Here is a 12,102-nt window from a genome sequence, read left to right on the forward strand (position 1 = left end):
CCTGCCCTGCGCTCCCCTCGCCGGGGCGGGAGCAGCGCCGGTGTCCGCGCAGGGGCACGGACCGTACCTCCAGCATCCAGACGGCCAACATCCTCCGCATGTAGGGCTGGATGTCCCGCTGCACGCACTGGAAGTAGGACACGCGGGGGCTGTACCGCTCCTCCAGGCTCAGCAGGTTCTGCAGCACCCGCCGGTCCCCCAGGAGCTGCGGGTCGCGCCCCGCGCGGGGCACGCGGGACGCCGGCTCCACGCACAGCAGCTCCATGGGCGGCGGGGAGGACGCGGGGACGGAGGGGCAGGAAGAGGGACAGACAAGGGGACGGAGGGGCAGGCGAAGGGAAGGAAGGACGGACGGGCGGACCGTCAGGGGGCTGGAGGGACAGGCAGGGGAACGGAGGGACGGACACGGGGACGGGCGCAGAGGGGGCTGGCGGGGCAGGGGCGGGCGGGCTGGGGCTGTGGGTGCGGGACAGCCGGACGGACGGACGGAGGGAGGGAAGGAGGGAGGGAGGGACGGACGGAGCGGCCGCGGCCGCGGGTCCCGAACTGGCCGCGCTCCCGGCACGGCCCCGCCGAGCCCCGGGCTCCGCGCGCGCCGGGGGGCGGGGCGAGCGCCCGTTTCGGCCAATCAGCGGCCGGGACGGCCGAGCCCCGCGAGTTGGGGGCGGGGCCGGCTCAGGGCCCAGCCAATCCGCACGGGGTCCATGCGGTGGCCACGCCTCGGGGGCGGGGCCCGGGGCGGGCCGGCGGGAGCGGAGCACGTGGGGGCGCGGGCGGCGCTGCCATGTTGGGGGGGGACACGGGGGGACACGGCATCCCCCAGTACCCCCCAGTCCGGGGCTCCCCCAGCCGCCGCGTGTTCCCCTCGCACCCCTCTGCTTCCAGCCAGGCTGCTTGTCATCCCCGCGACACGTTTCCAAGGCTGTGTTTTTTCAGTGCTTAAATCCAATAGCTATTTTTCTTTTTTTTTCTTTTTTTTTTTTTTTTGGGTATCTCAGCGAAGTTTTTCAAGGCTGTGGAAATAATCAGCTGTGCGCAGGCTTGGAGCCTGCTGCTTTCCAAAATTTCCCCTGGTGCGGCGGCTCCGTGGGAGAGATAACGACCGCGGGGGCTGCAGAGATAAGGCTTTGTCAGCCCTGGCTGGTTCTTCCGAATAATTAACAATTGTTTGGGAACACCTTTAAGAAGTTCATTGTCGGGCTGCCTACTCTAGGAATTTCAAAGGAATTCCAAAGTCTTTCAGTTAATTTTGCACGGTGACTTCCCCAGCACAGGGTTTACTCTGATAACCTGAGTCTGCTTCTCTGTGACCCACTGGAATTGCTTGCTGGTCTGGGAAGCTGCAGACTGGTCTGGGACAGGCCTGGTCTGGTCTGTGCACTGTAAAATGCACAACAATCCATCTGGAAGGGGGATGAATTGCCTTCAAACTTGCACATTAAAAGCTGCCCCCTGAGATGAGAGAGTTGGCTCAGAAGGTTCCATTTCTACGGAGTTCCCAACCCCCCTGGAGGCCCCAGAGCCCAGAGGGGTGTCCTGAGCATCCCCTCAGCCCACGGGCGGCCCTGAAACGATTCTAATCACAAATGGGAGAGGTGGGAAATACCTTCCAGACCACCCTCATCTCTGGGGAGATGAAATCAGCCCAGTCTGCCTGCCTTGCACTCCTGGAATCACAGGGCAGTGCTGGCAGGATGAGATCGGGGTGCAGGCGAGTGGACAGAGACAGCCCCAAATTCATCTCACAGCAATACCAGGAGTCTGCACTCCTGGGGAGGAAGCCACTCCTTCAGAACTCTGTTCTGAAGGGAAAACAGCAATGGAAGGTGTATCCAAAAGCCTGCATCCCAAAAGGATGCAGAGCCACACAAAGGGGACTCAGCTGGACACCTCCTAGCAGCCCTGCTGGAATATTCCTCTGTAAATACACTCATGAGTATTTTTAGGCCAAGGACTTATTTTAGCCTCTAAGTAAGACAAGACCCAAAGTCTTTGTTCTCCCTGCTTGGGATTTTTTTGGGTTGTTGAAAGTGAAAAGCGTCTTTCTGGTCAGAGGTTTGGAGGTTCGGAATCCTCCTCCTGACAGTGAACACAGAGGTCACTCACACTGGAGTCACAGGCTGGGATCCCCATTCCACCCCTGTGCAGGTGGCTTTAATTTACTGCGATTTCTGTGATACTTTTAGTGATGTCGAGGCGTTGATTTGTGTTGCTGAAGGCCTCGAGAAGCCCACAGTGATGCAGGACTCAAGAAGAGAAAGGGGCAGAGAATTACATCGATCCCACTGCCTTCAAATGAAAAAGGGGGGATTTTTGTAGGTGAGATCAGATTCCCTTTTCCCAACTAACTTTCTCTCACCTTACAAATAAATCTTCCCATGGTGTGGGCAAGAAATATTTGAGGAATCCATGGGAGAGAGCTGTGTGGATCAGTCAGCTGGTTTTAATCCAGGGTGACCCCCCCACTCTCTCTTGGTGAGCAGCGTCCCCCCTTCGAGCAGGGGAAGGGAAGGGCCTCACGTCCCACATTTTTAGCAAAAATAGCTGCTATTTTCTTTAGTCAGGCAGAGGGAAACCACAGCACTGGGTTCTTGGTCCCTCTGGTTTCTGGGCTTCGGAAATTGAAAGTTTGGGGCCCTTTCCCAGCCTTCCCGGGCTCCTCCCGGTCCCAGTGTCTGCCCGGCGGTTCCGAGGGGCAGGAACTGGGCTGGGTGGCTGCAGGGGGGACAGTGAACATTGCACAAGGCAGTGTTCCCTCCGGATGATGACTGGGCGAAAGCGCTGCCTCTGCCAGCCGCATTATCAGGCTGGAAGGGCAAATTACAGACTGCAGGCATCCTAAAAAGCCCGTCGTGTGGGTGTGCGGAGGGAAGAAGGGGAAAATTCCAGGAAAACCAAATTTTGGTCGCTGCTGTCCATAGATAGTCGACTTCCTGGCTTGGGCAAGAGCACAGCAAATATTATAAAAGGAAATTCCTTCAGAGTAAGAATTAAAAAACCTGCTGGCCTCCAGACTTCCAGGAGCTCGACCCAGCAATGTTGTTCCTGCTGAATCATAAAACTGGGATCATTTTTTTGGTAAATGATGATGAATTAGGAGGTTGCCAGGAGCTGGCACAGGTTGCCCAGAGAAGCTGTGGCTGCCCCAGCCCTGGAAGTGTCCAAGGCCAGGTTGGACAGGGCTTGGAGCACCCTGGGCTGGTGGAAGGTGTCCCTGCCCGTGGCAAGGGGTGGCACTGGATGATCTTTGGTCTTCCCAACCCAAACCATTCCATGAGGAAGGGCCAGGAGGAGCAGCTGAGGCCAGGACACCGCAGGGATTCAGCACGTTGGCCCATCCAGGAGTTTGTTCCAGTGCTCAGGAATCCCAACCCCCAGGCACAGGGAGCTGAGGCATCTTCCCCGCTCATCCAGCCATTCCCTGCTCCAGTGGGCTGGAAAGCCAAGGATTTCCTTGGCTCTCAAGCTGCTGACTCCTCACCAGATCTGGGTCTGCCTCCTTCTCATCCCTCAGTCATCCTTAACAAAAACACTTCCACTGAATCAAAGGGAAGTTTAGTTGAGCACAAGTGGAACATCTGGCCCTGGGGACGTGTTTCCCAACCTCCTTCCCTGAAAGGGAGGCTGTTGAGTCCAACTCATTAGCTCAGAGTGACATCATGGAATGCTGAACCCCAGCAATCCCAGATACATCCAGTACTGACACACATGAGGATCCTGCAGGATGAAGCTCGAGCAAAGAAGGGATTGGAATGATATTTGTAAACATGGACTGAGCAAGCGGCTCACTGCATCTTTTGGCCAGTCATTTAGGAGGAAACTCCTGATTTTTTTAAGTAATTGCTAATTAAAATTTAGAAAATGTGTAATTAAAGTGGCCATGGCTTTGGAGGGTCTCAGTTTTAGAGCAGCTGGACCAGATGTGAGTCCAGTGGAGCCCCATTTCACCTCAGCTGACAGTTCAGGCCAGAGGAGATTTCAGTGTCATTCCACCTGACTTTTTATGAAAAGCACTTGTTCAAGTTTGTCATTTTAGCAGCTGGTTTTTTTTGCCTTAGTTCCCTTTTCCTGATGAAATCTATAATTAAGTCGCATTTTCATTGACTCAAACTCATAACCAGAGCGAGCCCTCCCCAGGTGAATGTTTGGTTTTGCTCCCAAATCAGCATTTTAGAAACCAGCCCAATTCAGGTTCTTCTTCTGGGGAAGACAGAAAGAAAGAAAGAAAGAAAGACCATAGGAAAAAAAATGCGAAGCTGAAACCAATCAAGTTCATAAAGCAAACTGGGCCTGGAAAGCCCCCAGCTGGGATAAATTTAGGTCATTTCAGGGGATTATCTGTGGTCACCAATTATGCAAATTGCTAAAAAACACTGCCCTGAAATTTTACACACAAAATGCATCTTTTTACAACACCCTTCCCTTGTCCATCCTTCCTGCCCGTTCCTGCCCTGCCCTGATCTCGCTGCCTCTGCCTGGGCGGGGGATGAGATGCCTTTGGGTTTTTCTGAGAATTTGGGGTTGCAGGTTCTCTTCCATTTGATGTGGTGCCCGTCTGCCAACACAAAGGGCCGGGCAGGGAGGCACAGCCAGCTCGAGGCTCCCCAGCACAGCAGCAGAAAGGGAATTTCCCGTGGATAGACTGGAGAAAGCAGCAGGGAAGGGGTGAGGAAGGGGGTCTGGCCCAGCTGTGGGAGGTGCAGGGGAAGGGCAGTGTCAGTGAAGGGCAATCCCCACAGCACAGCCATTGTTCCAGTCACCTGGAGGACAAGTCTTGTGCAACCCCAGGCTCTGCTCCCACAACTCCTTTCCCTGATGGCACAAATTCTGTTCCTTGTGGCTGGGGCAGTCAGGTACTCTGTATATCCAGCGGATCCATGGAGCTCCAATTCCCCCAGGGGCTGCTATCCCTAATAAAATATGGATGCATTCCTCCCAGCCCTGCTGGTAGCTGTGTGTTATCTGCAGAAGCTGCTGCATTCATGTCACTAATTACTGACATTAACAACATGCAAATGAGATTCACCCTGTGAATACGTCAGTGGGCAAGCAGCATTCCCACTGTATTTAGGGAGACCTTTGGTGGAGAGATTCCAGCAGTCACCTGAAATATTCCCCATTTATTTCAGCACTATGCTACTGCTTTGACTGTACTCTGAGCCCACTGCTGCTCCTGCCTGCCCACTCTGCCCCCACACCATCCCAGCCCTGAAGATGCACCTTCTGAGACACCCCAAGTGGAAATCAGTACTGGTTGATATGGCTGAGTTAGAAAACAATGGTGTTGTGCCCTGTTGAACTGTTCCTACTCGAGAGCCTGGCTTGGGAGAGGCTTGAGAGGCTTCCCTGGGGGCCAAAACACTCCTGTCCTGGAGCTGGGAGCAGAAATAGCATCCTGCTCACCTGAGTACATGAGTCTGGGCAGAAAGGAGCCAGAAATGGGGCAGAAAGGAGCCAGAAAGGGACAGGCAGGAGTGATCTGCACTGCAGTGCCACCCCAGAGCCGGGCCCTGACCAGGACAGGGCTGTGGCAATTCAAACATGACCTTCCTTCCCGCTGTGAGCCGACAAACAAAGCCCCCTGCAATGAGCCCTGAGAGCTTTGCAGGTTATTTTTGCAGCTCCTCGGCACCATTGACAAGGTGAGCTGGCAGAGCATGTCCCCAGAACAAGTGCTGACATCTGGACAGTGAACAGCCTGCTGCAGGTGCTGGGGGCTGGGCCAGAGGGGTTTCAGGGGGAAAGGGCTTAAATCCAGCTGGATATGCTCTGCTCTGGATGGCTGCAGACACTGGGGTGGATCCATGTGTGGAGACCTCACAGCCCCTTCCAGGAACCTGAAGGGGCTACAGGGGAGCCAGAGAGGGGACTGTTCATCAGGAACTGGAGTGACAGGAAAGGGGGAATGGGTTCGAACTGACAGAGGGGAAATTTAGGTGAGATACAGTGGAAGAAGTTCTTCCCTGTGAGGGTGGGGAGCAGTGCCTGGGGCTGTGACCTCTCTGGGAAGGTCCTTGCCTGCTGAAAGCCTGGGAGGGAATCAGGAGCACGTGACAGGCGAACACTGAGGGACGTGGGGACAAGGACACGGGGTCGTCGTGGCCCGGTGGGTGCAGCGGCGGTTCCTTTGCTGTTCCTTTGCTGTTCCCTGACCTGGAATGGCCCTGCCTTTGTTCTGCAGGGGTGACTTTGGAGCAGAAATCTCTGAAGTCTCTCCTCTGGCTTTTCCTGCTGCGTTTTGGACCAGCCTGGTCCCCTGGCCAAGCTGAACCTGTTATGTGCCCCTCGGGAGAAGAAAAGGAGAGGGACAGAGGGACACCTTTACCCCCAGCACTCCTGGGAAGCAGCAGAGAACTGAACGGGAGGAGAGCTGCAAGCAGCAAGTGGAGGAAGCAGAGAACTGGGCAAAGAGAAGATGAACTACATTGCTCTGCTTGTTCTGTGACAAATGTGTGAGGTGACAGGAGCAGACGGCTGGGCAGACTCAGCCAAGGGGCTCCCATTTCCCAGGCTGAGCCCTGAGCACGCACATGATGGGAAGCAGAGTGACTTGTTTCTCCTCCCACCTGAGCTCCAGGGGCTTCTTGCATTCAGAAAAGGCAAATGTCAAATTGGCACGAGATTTTCACTTCTCAGCCCAGGCACAGACAGAGGCTGGGAAGATGCACGCTCAGGGAGCCGGGGAGAGGAAGGAAAGGGAGGATAAGCAGGGAAAACTAAGAGCTGGATCAAGGGGTGCACTTTCAAAGGCACTCAGCAAGTGTTTTTCTCCCGAGGCAGTGGAAGAGCCAGGGTCTGGATTTAGAAACCTGCCCCCTCCCTTCCATGCCTGTGGTGGAGATTGCCCAGAGATCAGCTCTGTTTGATTTAAAACTCAGTCCCGTGGCCACGGATGCAACACACAGCTCTGGGTGTCTGAGCAGGGGCTGCAAGAGACTCACCACCTCCTTCAAGCCACAGTGGGGAGACCCTGGGAGTCTCCCCCAGCCCCAGCACCCCCTGCCAAGGCCTGTGGTCCCCCTGGGAAATCCCTGGCTCAGGGGGAGCTGCTGAAGGGCATCAGAGCAGCTCTTGCCGTTGTGGCCGGAGCCCCTTTGCTGTGGTCACGCTCCAGGGCAGAAGAGCTCAGAGCACGTTTGCAGTCCCCACTTGGCTGCCTGGCTCAAGGTGCAGCTATGGGGTCACTGGGGGCTCAGTCAGCCCCCCCAGGCACACAGAGCTCCCTCAGAGCCCGGATCAGGCGATGTGTCCCTGCCCAAAGCACAGCCCGATGCGGAAGGGCTTAATTTCCCAACAAAAGCTGTGACCAGCAGCAGTGGAGCCAGGAGCAGATTCTGCTTTAAAAAAAAAAAAAAAAAAAACCAACCCACAAACCACCCTTTCTGCTGGCAGGAGCAGTGAAAGGAATGAGATCTGGGTCTGCTTAGCAAACTGCTGGGCCTGGGAGCGCTTGAAAGGTTTCCTGGAGACACCAGTGCAGCGCATGGCAATGCTCCCCATTCGCAGCAGCGCTCCCACCTCCATCTTCCCACTGCACCAACCTAAGCGTGACCCTCGGGGGCTGACAGCTGACAACCAGCCCTGGCTCCTGCCACTTCCTTCAGAGCCTGCAATGCCAACTTCTGGCAGGATTACAAGCCAGAAGGAGCTCGGATATCCTCTGGATACCGGGAGTGTCTGGGACTGTGAAATGCTCGGGGGGAGAGGGTGAACCCCAGCCTGCAGAGGCAACACCGGTAACAGCTCCTGCAAATTATCCCCCGTCTGTCTGTGCAGGTTCTTCTGCCTTCCTGACTCAGCTAATTCCAGCCTCTCAGAGAGGGCAGGCTGTTAAATCAGCCCCCCAGTTTCAGCAGCACAGCAATTTCTGTTTTCTGGTTTCTTGAACAAGTCTCTCAGAGAGAATAACGAGCCTTTTTCCACTCACCTGGGTAATATGTGTATGTGATTAATGCTTGCAGTGAAAAGTACATATTGGAAAGAGCCAGGAAATGTCAGGGATTAATTTCCCAACTCTTTTGTGCCTTGCTCAGTAGTCTGGGCAGACCAAGTAGCTGCTCTGTGCCTCAGTTTCCCTCCAGCCAGATGGGATAAAGGAGGTCCACAGGTCTGCACTGAATTTATCCAGACACTCCAGAGAACAGGTGTGAACATGGAGCTCAGCAAACGCATTTATTCTGCACCTACCTGGCACTGAACCTACCCAATTCATATTTAGGTGATTAATCACTAATGATGTTCCCTTATTAATGGTGGTAAAGGCCTTCAGGATGGTAGGGATGGTGGAAGATGCTACAAGATTATGTCTTCAAAAGAACTTTATAAACACAGAGGCAAAGGATTTAATTCTCCCTGAAAATGCCATCGAGCAATGGAATGACTGGATCAGACCCTCAGAAAGGCACCTGGTAATTAACTTGGTGTAAATTAATCAGCTTCAGACAGGATTTAGGGACTTTAATAGCTGAGTGCTGGCTTTTGTAGTGACAATTCCCAGCAGGACTTTGAAGTGGGCTGCCTGCTCCAAGGGGTGGCACAAGCTCCAGGATTTGGGAACCAACAGCTATTATTGCCTTACAAGGGGTATAAATCACCCCCTACCCCAAAATCAGGGCCTTTTGGGCCCCGACACACACAGGGAGAGGCTCAGGAGGTGCCGACCTTGCTGGATATACGGCAGAAACAAAGGAGAGAACCCAAGAGCCCAGGGAAGCAGGGACAGGCTGGGATCTGTGTCCTGGGTGAAGCCACTGAAGTCCCACAGCTGCCAAAGGGTCTGTCCCCTGTCCCTGCCCCGGCCTGAGGGGGTAAACTCTGCCAGGTGAGGGACAGGACCTGGCTGGATGCACAGGAAAAGCCGTGCCCAGGAGAGGTTTCGGCCCCCTTAGTCTCAGGCTCAGGTGGGCTCCATCCAGATCAAAGCCTTGCTCTTTCCGCCGCTCAAAGGATGTTGTGGTGGCAGAACCACTTCACTATAACTCTATTTAAATCAGTATCTATGTGAAATAAACTGGGCTGATGTAAAGCACGCCCATATTTGTGGAAGAGCATCTGCTGCTCTGACAAAGCTCCCCCGGCCCAGGAACCCCCCACGCTGCAGCACAGCCCAGACCTCCATCTCCTGAGCCCCAGAGGGTCAGCCCTGCTGGGAGCACACACTCTTGCTGTGTAAGCAAGAGTAGTAATAAAGAAATGCTCATTATGATGAGCAACACAGAAACTGAGACTCCTGCAATTAATTAAAAAGGAAATCAGAGCTGGGCCACGGGAGCCTAAACGTTGGGGGGGACTAGAAAACAAGCTGGGGAAAAAATATTAATATTCTCAAGGCCAGATGAAGATAACCATCAGAGCCTACACCCCAGCTGGCCCTGAGTCAGCCCAGGACATGGTACTGGGCTGGCAGGGTGTGGCTCCCAGCATCTTACTGGGGACCTGTCCCTCCACCCACCACAGCCCCGCTGGAAATGGCTCCAGACACAGAGAGGCCCCAGCAAAACAAGAGACTGCAGAGGATGTTTTTCTCCAAAGAGGCTGGGAAGGGCTTGATTCTTCTACCTGAGAATAACTGCATTACACTGTGCCCAGTTAACCTCTGATGTTGTTTACCTCGAGGCCAGGCTGGGCTGCCCGTCCTTTGGGGAGGAGCAGGGTTTGCCCGTGATGCCATGAAGGGGAATTCTGACTGAGGCTGCAGGACACAAACCCACCCCGTGGTGCCCTGTCTGCTGCTCCAGCCCAGGCTCACCACAGTGGGTCTCTCCACAGCACAGCCTGGACTGGAGCTGGGCAGCAAACATTCTTCCCATCCCACAAAAATCCTCCTGCTCTCCATCGGGACGAACCCAAGACGTTTCAGCACTTCTGGCCCTGTTTGCTAAAGAAACAAGCCAGCTGTGTGTGCCTGTCCTCCCTTTCCCATAAGTTCTTCATCCTTGGGCTGACTTCAGCCCAGCCTGGCTGACCAGGTGAAGGTCCCCCGGTGTGACAGTCCCACAAGTGTCACCCAAACAGAAGAGCCTCAGGTCACCCTTCCACTGAGAAACAGCTGCAGCCCCTCCAGACACCAGGGAAGCCAGCCAGGAGCCTCGTTTTTGTGGGAAGCCAGCTGTGCTGCTCAGGGAGCAGTGCCTGGGAAGCTGTGCCACGTCTGGTTGCCCCCAGATCTTTGCAGATGCACCTTGGTGCCTAATCCTGCATCCCAGCCCGGGTGCTATCGGGGCCCTGTGGCCTCACTGCCACCACACAGGTCAGAGATAAGCAAAAGGCCCTTTTGTGCTCCTGCCTCCCTGCCTGGGTTTCTTGGAATCCAGCTGCTCTCAAAAGAGAAATGAGACAAACAACTCTGTGGGGCTGGGCACTGATAGAGCTGCTGGGAGCCCCTGGCACTGCCTCCCCATGCCCAGGCAAGAGGGAGAGGCTGCCCTGAGGTATCATCAGGCTCAGGCCCCTGCACCCAGAGAAGATTAAGGGGGAAGGAAGAGCTGAGGGCACTTCCAGAGGCAGCTGTGCCACAAAACTGCAGGTTTTCAAAGGGACACACCATGGTTTGGTTCAGCCCCCTCCCTTCCCCCAGGAGCTCCATTCTGCCTGTTTGTGTGTCAGGGCTTTGCTGGGGCTGCTACAGCACATAAGGGACTGGAAATAACCTCCACTACTCTTATTTGCACTCTTTCTGTAGTGACTGCTCAGTCCCCTGCCAGGGCAGCTCCTCTGCCCCACAGTCCCCCACTCCTGAGTTGTTATGAAGTGGTGCCAAGTGTCTGCAGGAATTGTTTCAGGACAGAGATTGGGATCTGTCTGAGAGAGGGGAGACACATTCATCCAAGTGTCAGCTCTTGCTGTGAACACATCAACCAGAGGCTCACAAGGTGCCCTGGAAACTCCTGCTTGGGTCAGGAGCTGGCTCAGCTCTGGAGACCAGTGTGACATCCAGGGAAACAGCAGATTTCAGCCATAAACTAATTGAGATTACACATGACCCTAACTAGTAATAACCTATAAACCTGAGCCTGGTAGGACTCTCCCGCTAGATGGGGTTGGGAAACGCCGCAAGACAAAGCAAATCCCTAAGTTTTGTAGTTATAACCACCAAAATCCTGGGTGATTCCTTCCCTGATGCAAACAGGGAGCCCTCAGCCCCCACACACCCAAGGGCAGGATGGTTACCCTGTGGCTGGTGGTGGCAGGGCTCCTTTCCTGGCTGCCAAGAGCTGAGGCAGCAGGGTGGAAAAGGTTTAGAGACAGGGCTGGTGTTTGCCATCAGTCACCCCCTGCAGCCCCCACTGAGGTTGGGTCCCCACGTGTGACACAAAGCCCATTCAAACAAACCTATTTTAACCTCACAAACACGTTAAAAGCATTCACAAGTGTTTATTTACTTCCTGCAGAGTAAAAGTTAAGGAGAAAATAGATGCTCAGCAACGATCTCTGCTCACCTGCAGGGGCTGATGGTTGGATGCACAGCTGAGAACTGCAGGGCAGCCCTGAAGACAGAGCAGTTTCCCCTCCCTGTGCCTTGGCAGCCTCACACCTGCAGCCCTGGCCCAGCCAGGCCCTTGCAGGCACAGGAGGTGCTGAAAATGTGTCTGGGTGCTTTGAGCTAAACCTGCAAACCACTGCCTGAGAGCAGAGATGCTGCTGGTGGTCCTGAGCCGCCTCCGAGCTCTGCTCACGCCCTGGGCTGAACCCTGAGCTCTGCAAGCTTTCACAGGGCTTCAACAGCTGCATCAGAGTTGAAAACCAACGGCAAGTGAGGCAGAAAAATGTGGCACAGGGCCTTTGAGGAGAGGCAGTGCAGGAGTGTTACACAACAGATCCGGGCAGCAGCTTCCCCAGGCTGTCACTGCCAGAATCACGGAAGATTTTCCCCAGCCTGGTGCTGTCCCTGCTGCTCTCACAGCCCATCAGCTGTCTGCATGTCACTGTGAGGCCAGAGCTGAGCATCCCCTCTCCTGATGGCACTCAGGATTTGGAGCATCCCAAATATTGGGGTTTCATCACCCCCTGCACTGGCCAAGCCACACAACACGGGGACAAGTGCCCTACACACCTGTACCCCAGCAGGCTGGAGAGGTGGCCTGGCTCCCTCCTGTGCAGGAG

General features: G+C 54.9%; 1 protein-coding gene across 2 annotated transcripts in view; it reads right to left on the reverse strand.

The window, feature by feature from the left end:
- CCND3 (cyclin D3) overlaps positions 1 to 12,102 on the reverse strand; it is a 31,862-nt gene that overhangs the window by 12,211 nt on the left and 7,549 nt on the right. The window contains exon 1 of one of the 2 annotated variants that reach the window (XM_050326877.1): positions 68 to 427. The exons of the other annotated variant lie outside the window; for it this stretch is intronic. Within the exon in view, the coding sequence (XP_050182834.1) occupies positions 68 to 265 (198 nt within the window). The 5' untranslated portion in view covers positions 266 to 427. Of the gene's footprint in view, positions 1 to 67; positions 428 to 12,102 lie in introns of those variants that run through there. 2 annotated transcript variants of the gene reach the window in all.

This window comes from Myiozetetes cayanensis, unplaced genomic scaffold (assembly GCF_022539395.1).
Source record: "Myiozetetes cayanensis isolate MyiCay16 unplaced genomic scaffold, myiCay2020 scf32, whole genome shotgun sequence".
In the NCBI taxonomy this organism is placed as follows: domain Eukaryota; kingdom Metazoa; phylum Chordata; class Aves; order Passeriformes; family Tyrannidae; genus Myiozetetes; species Myiozetetes cayanensis.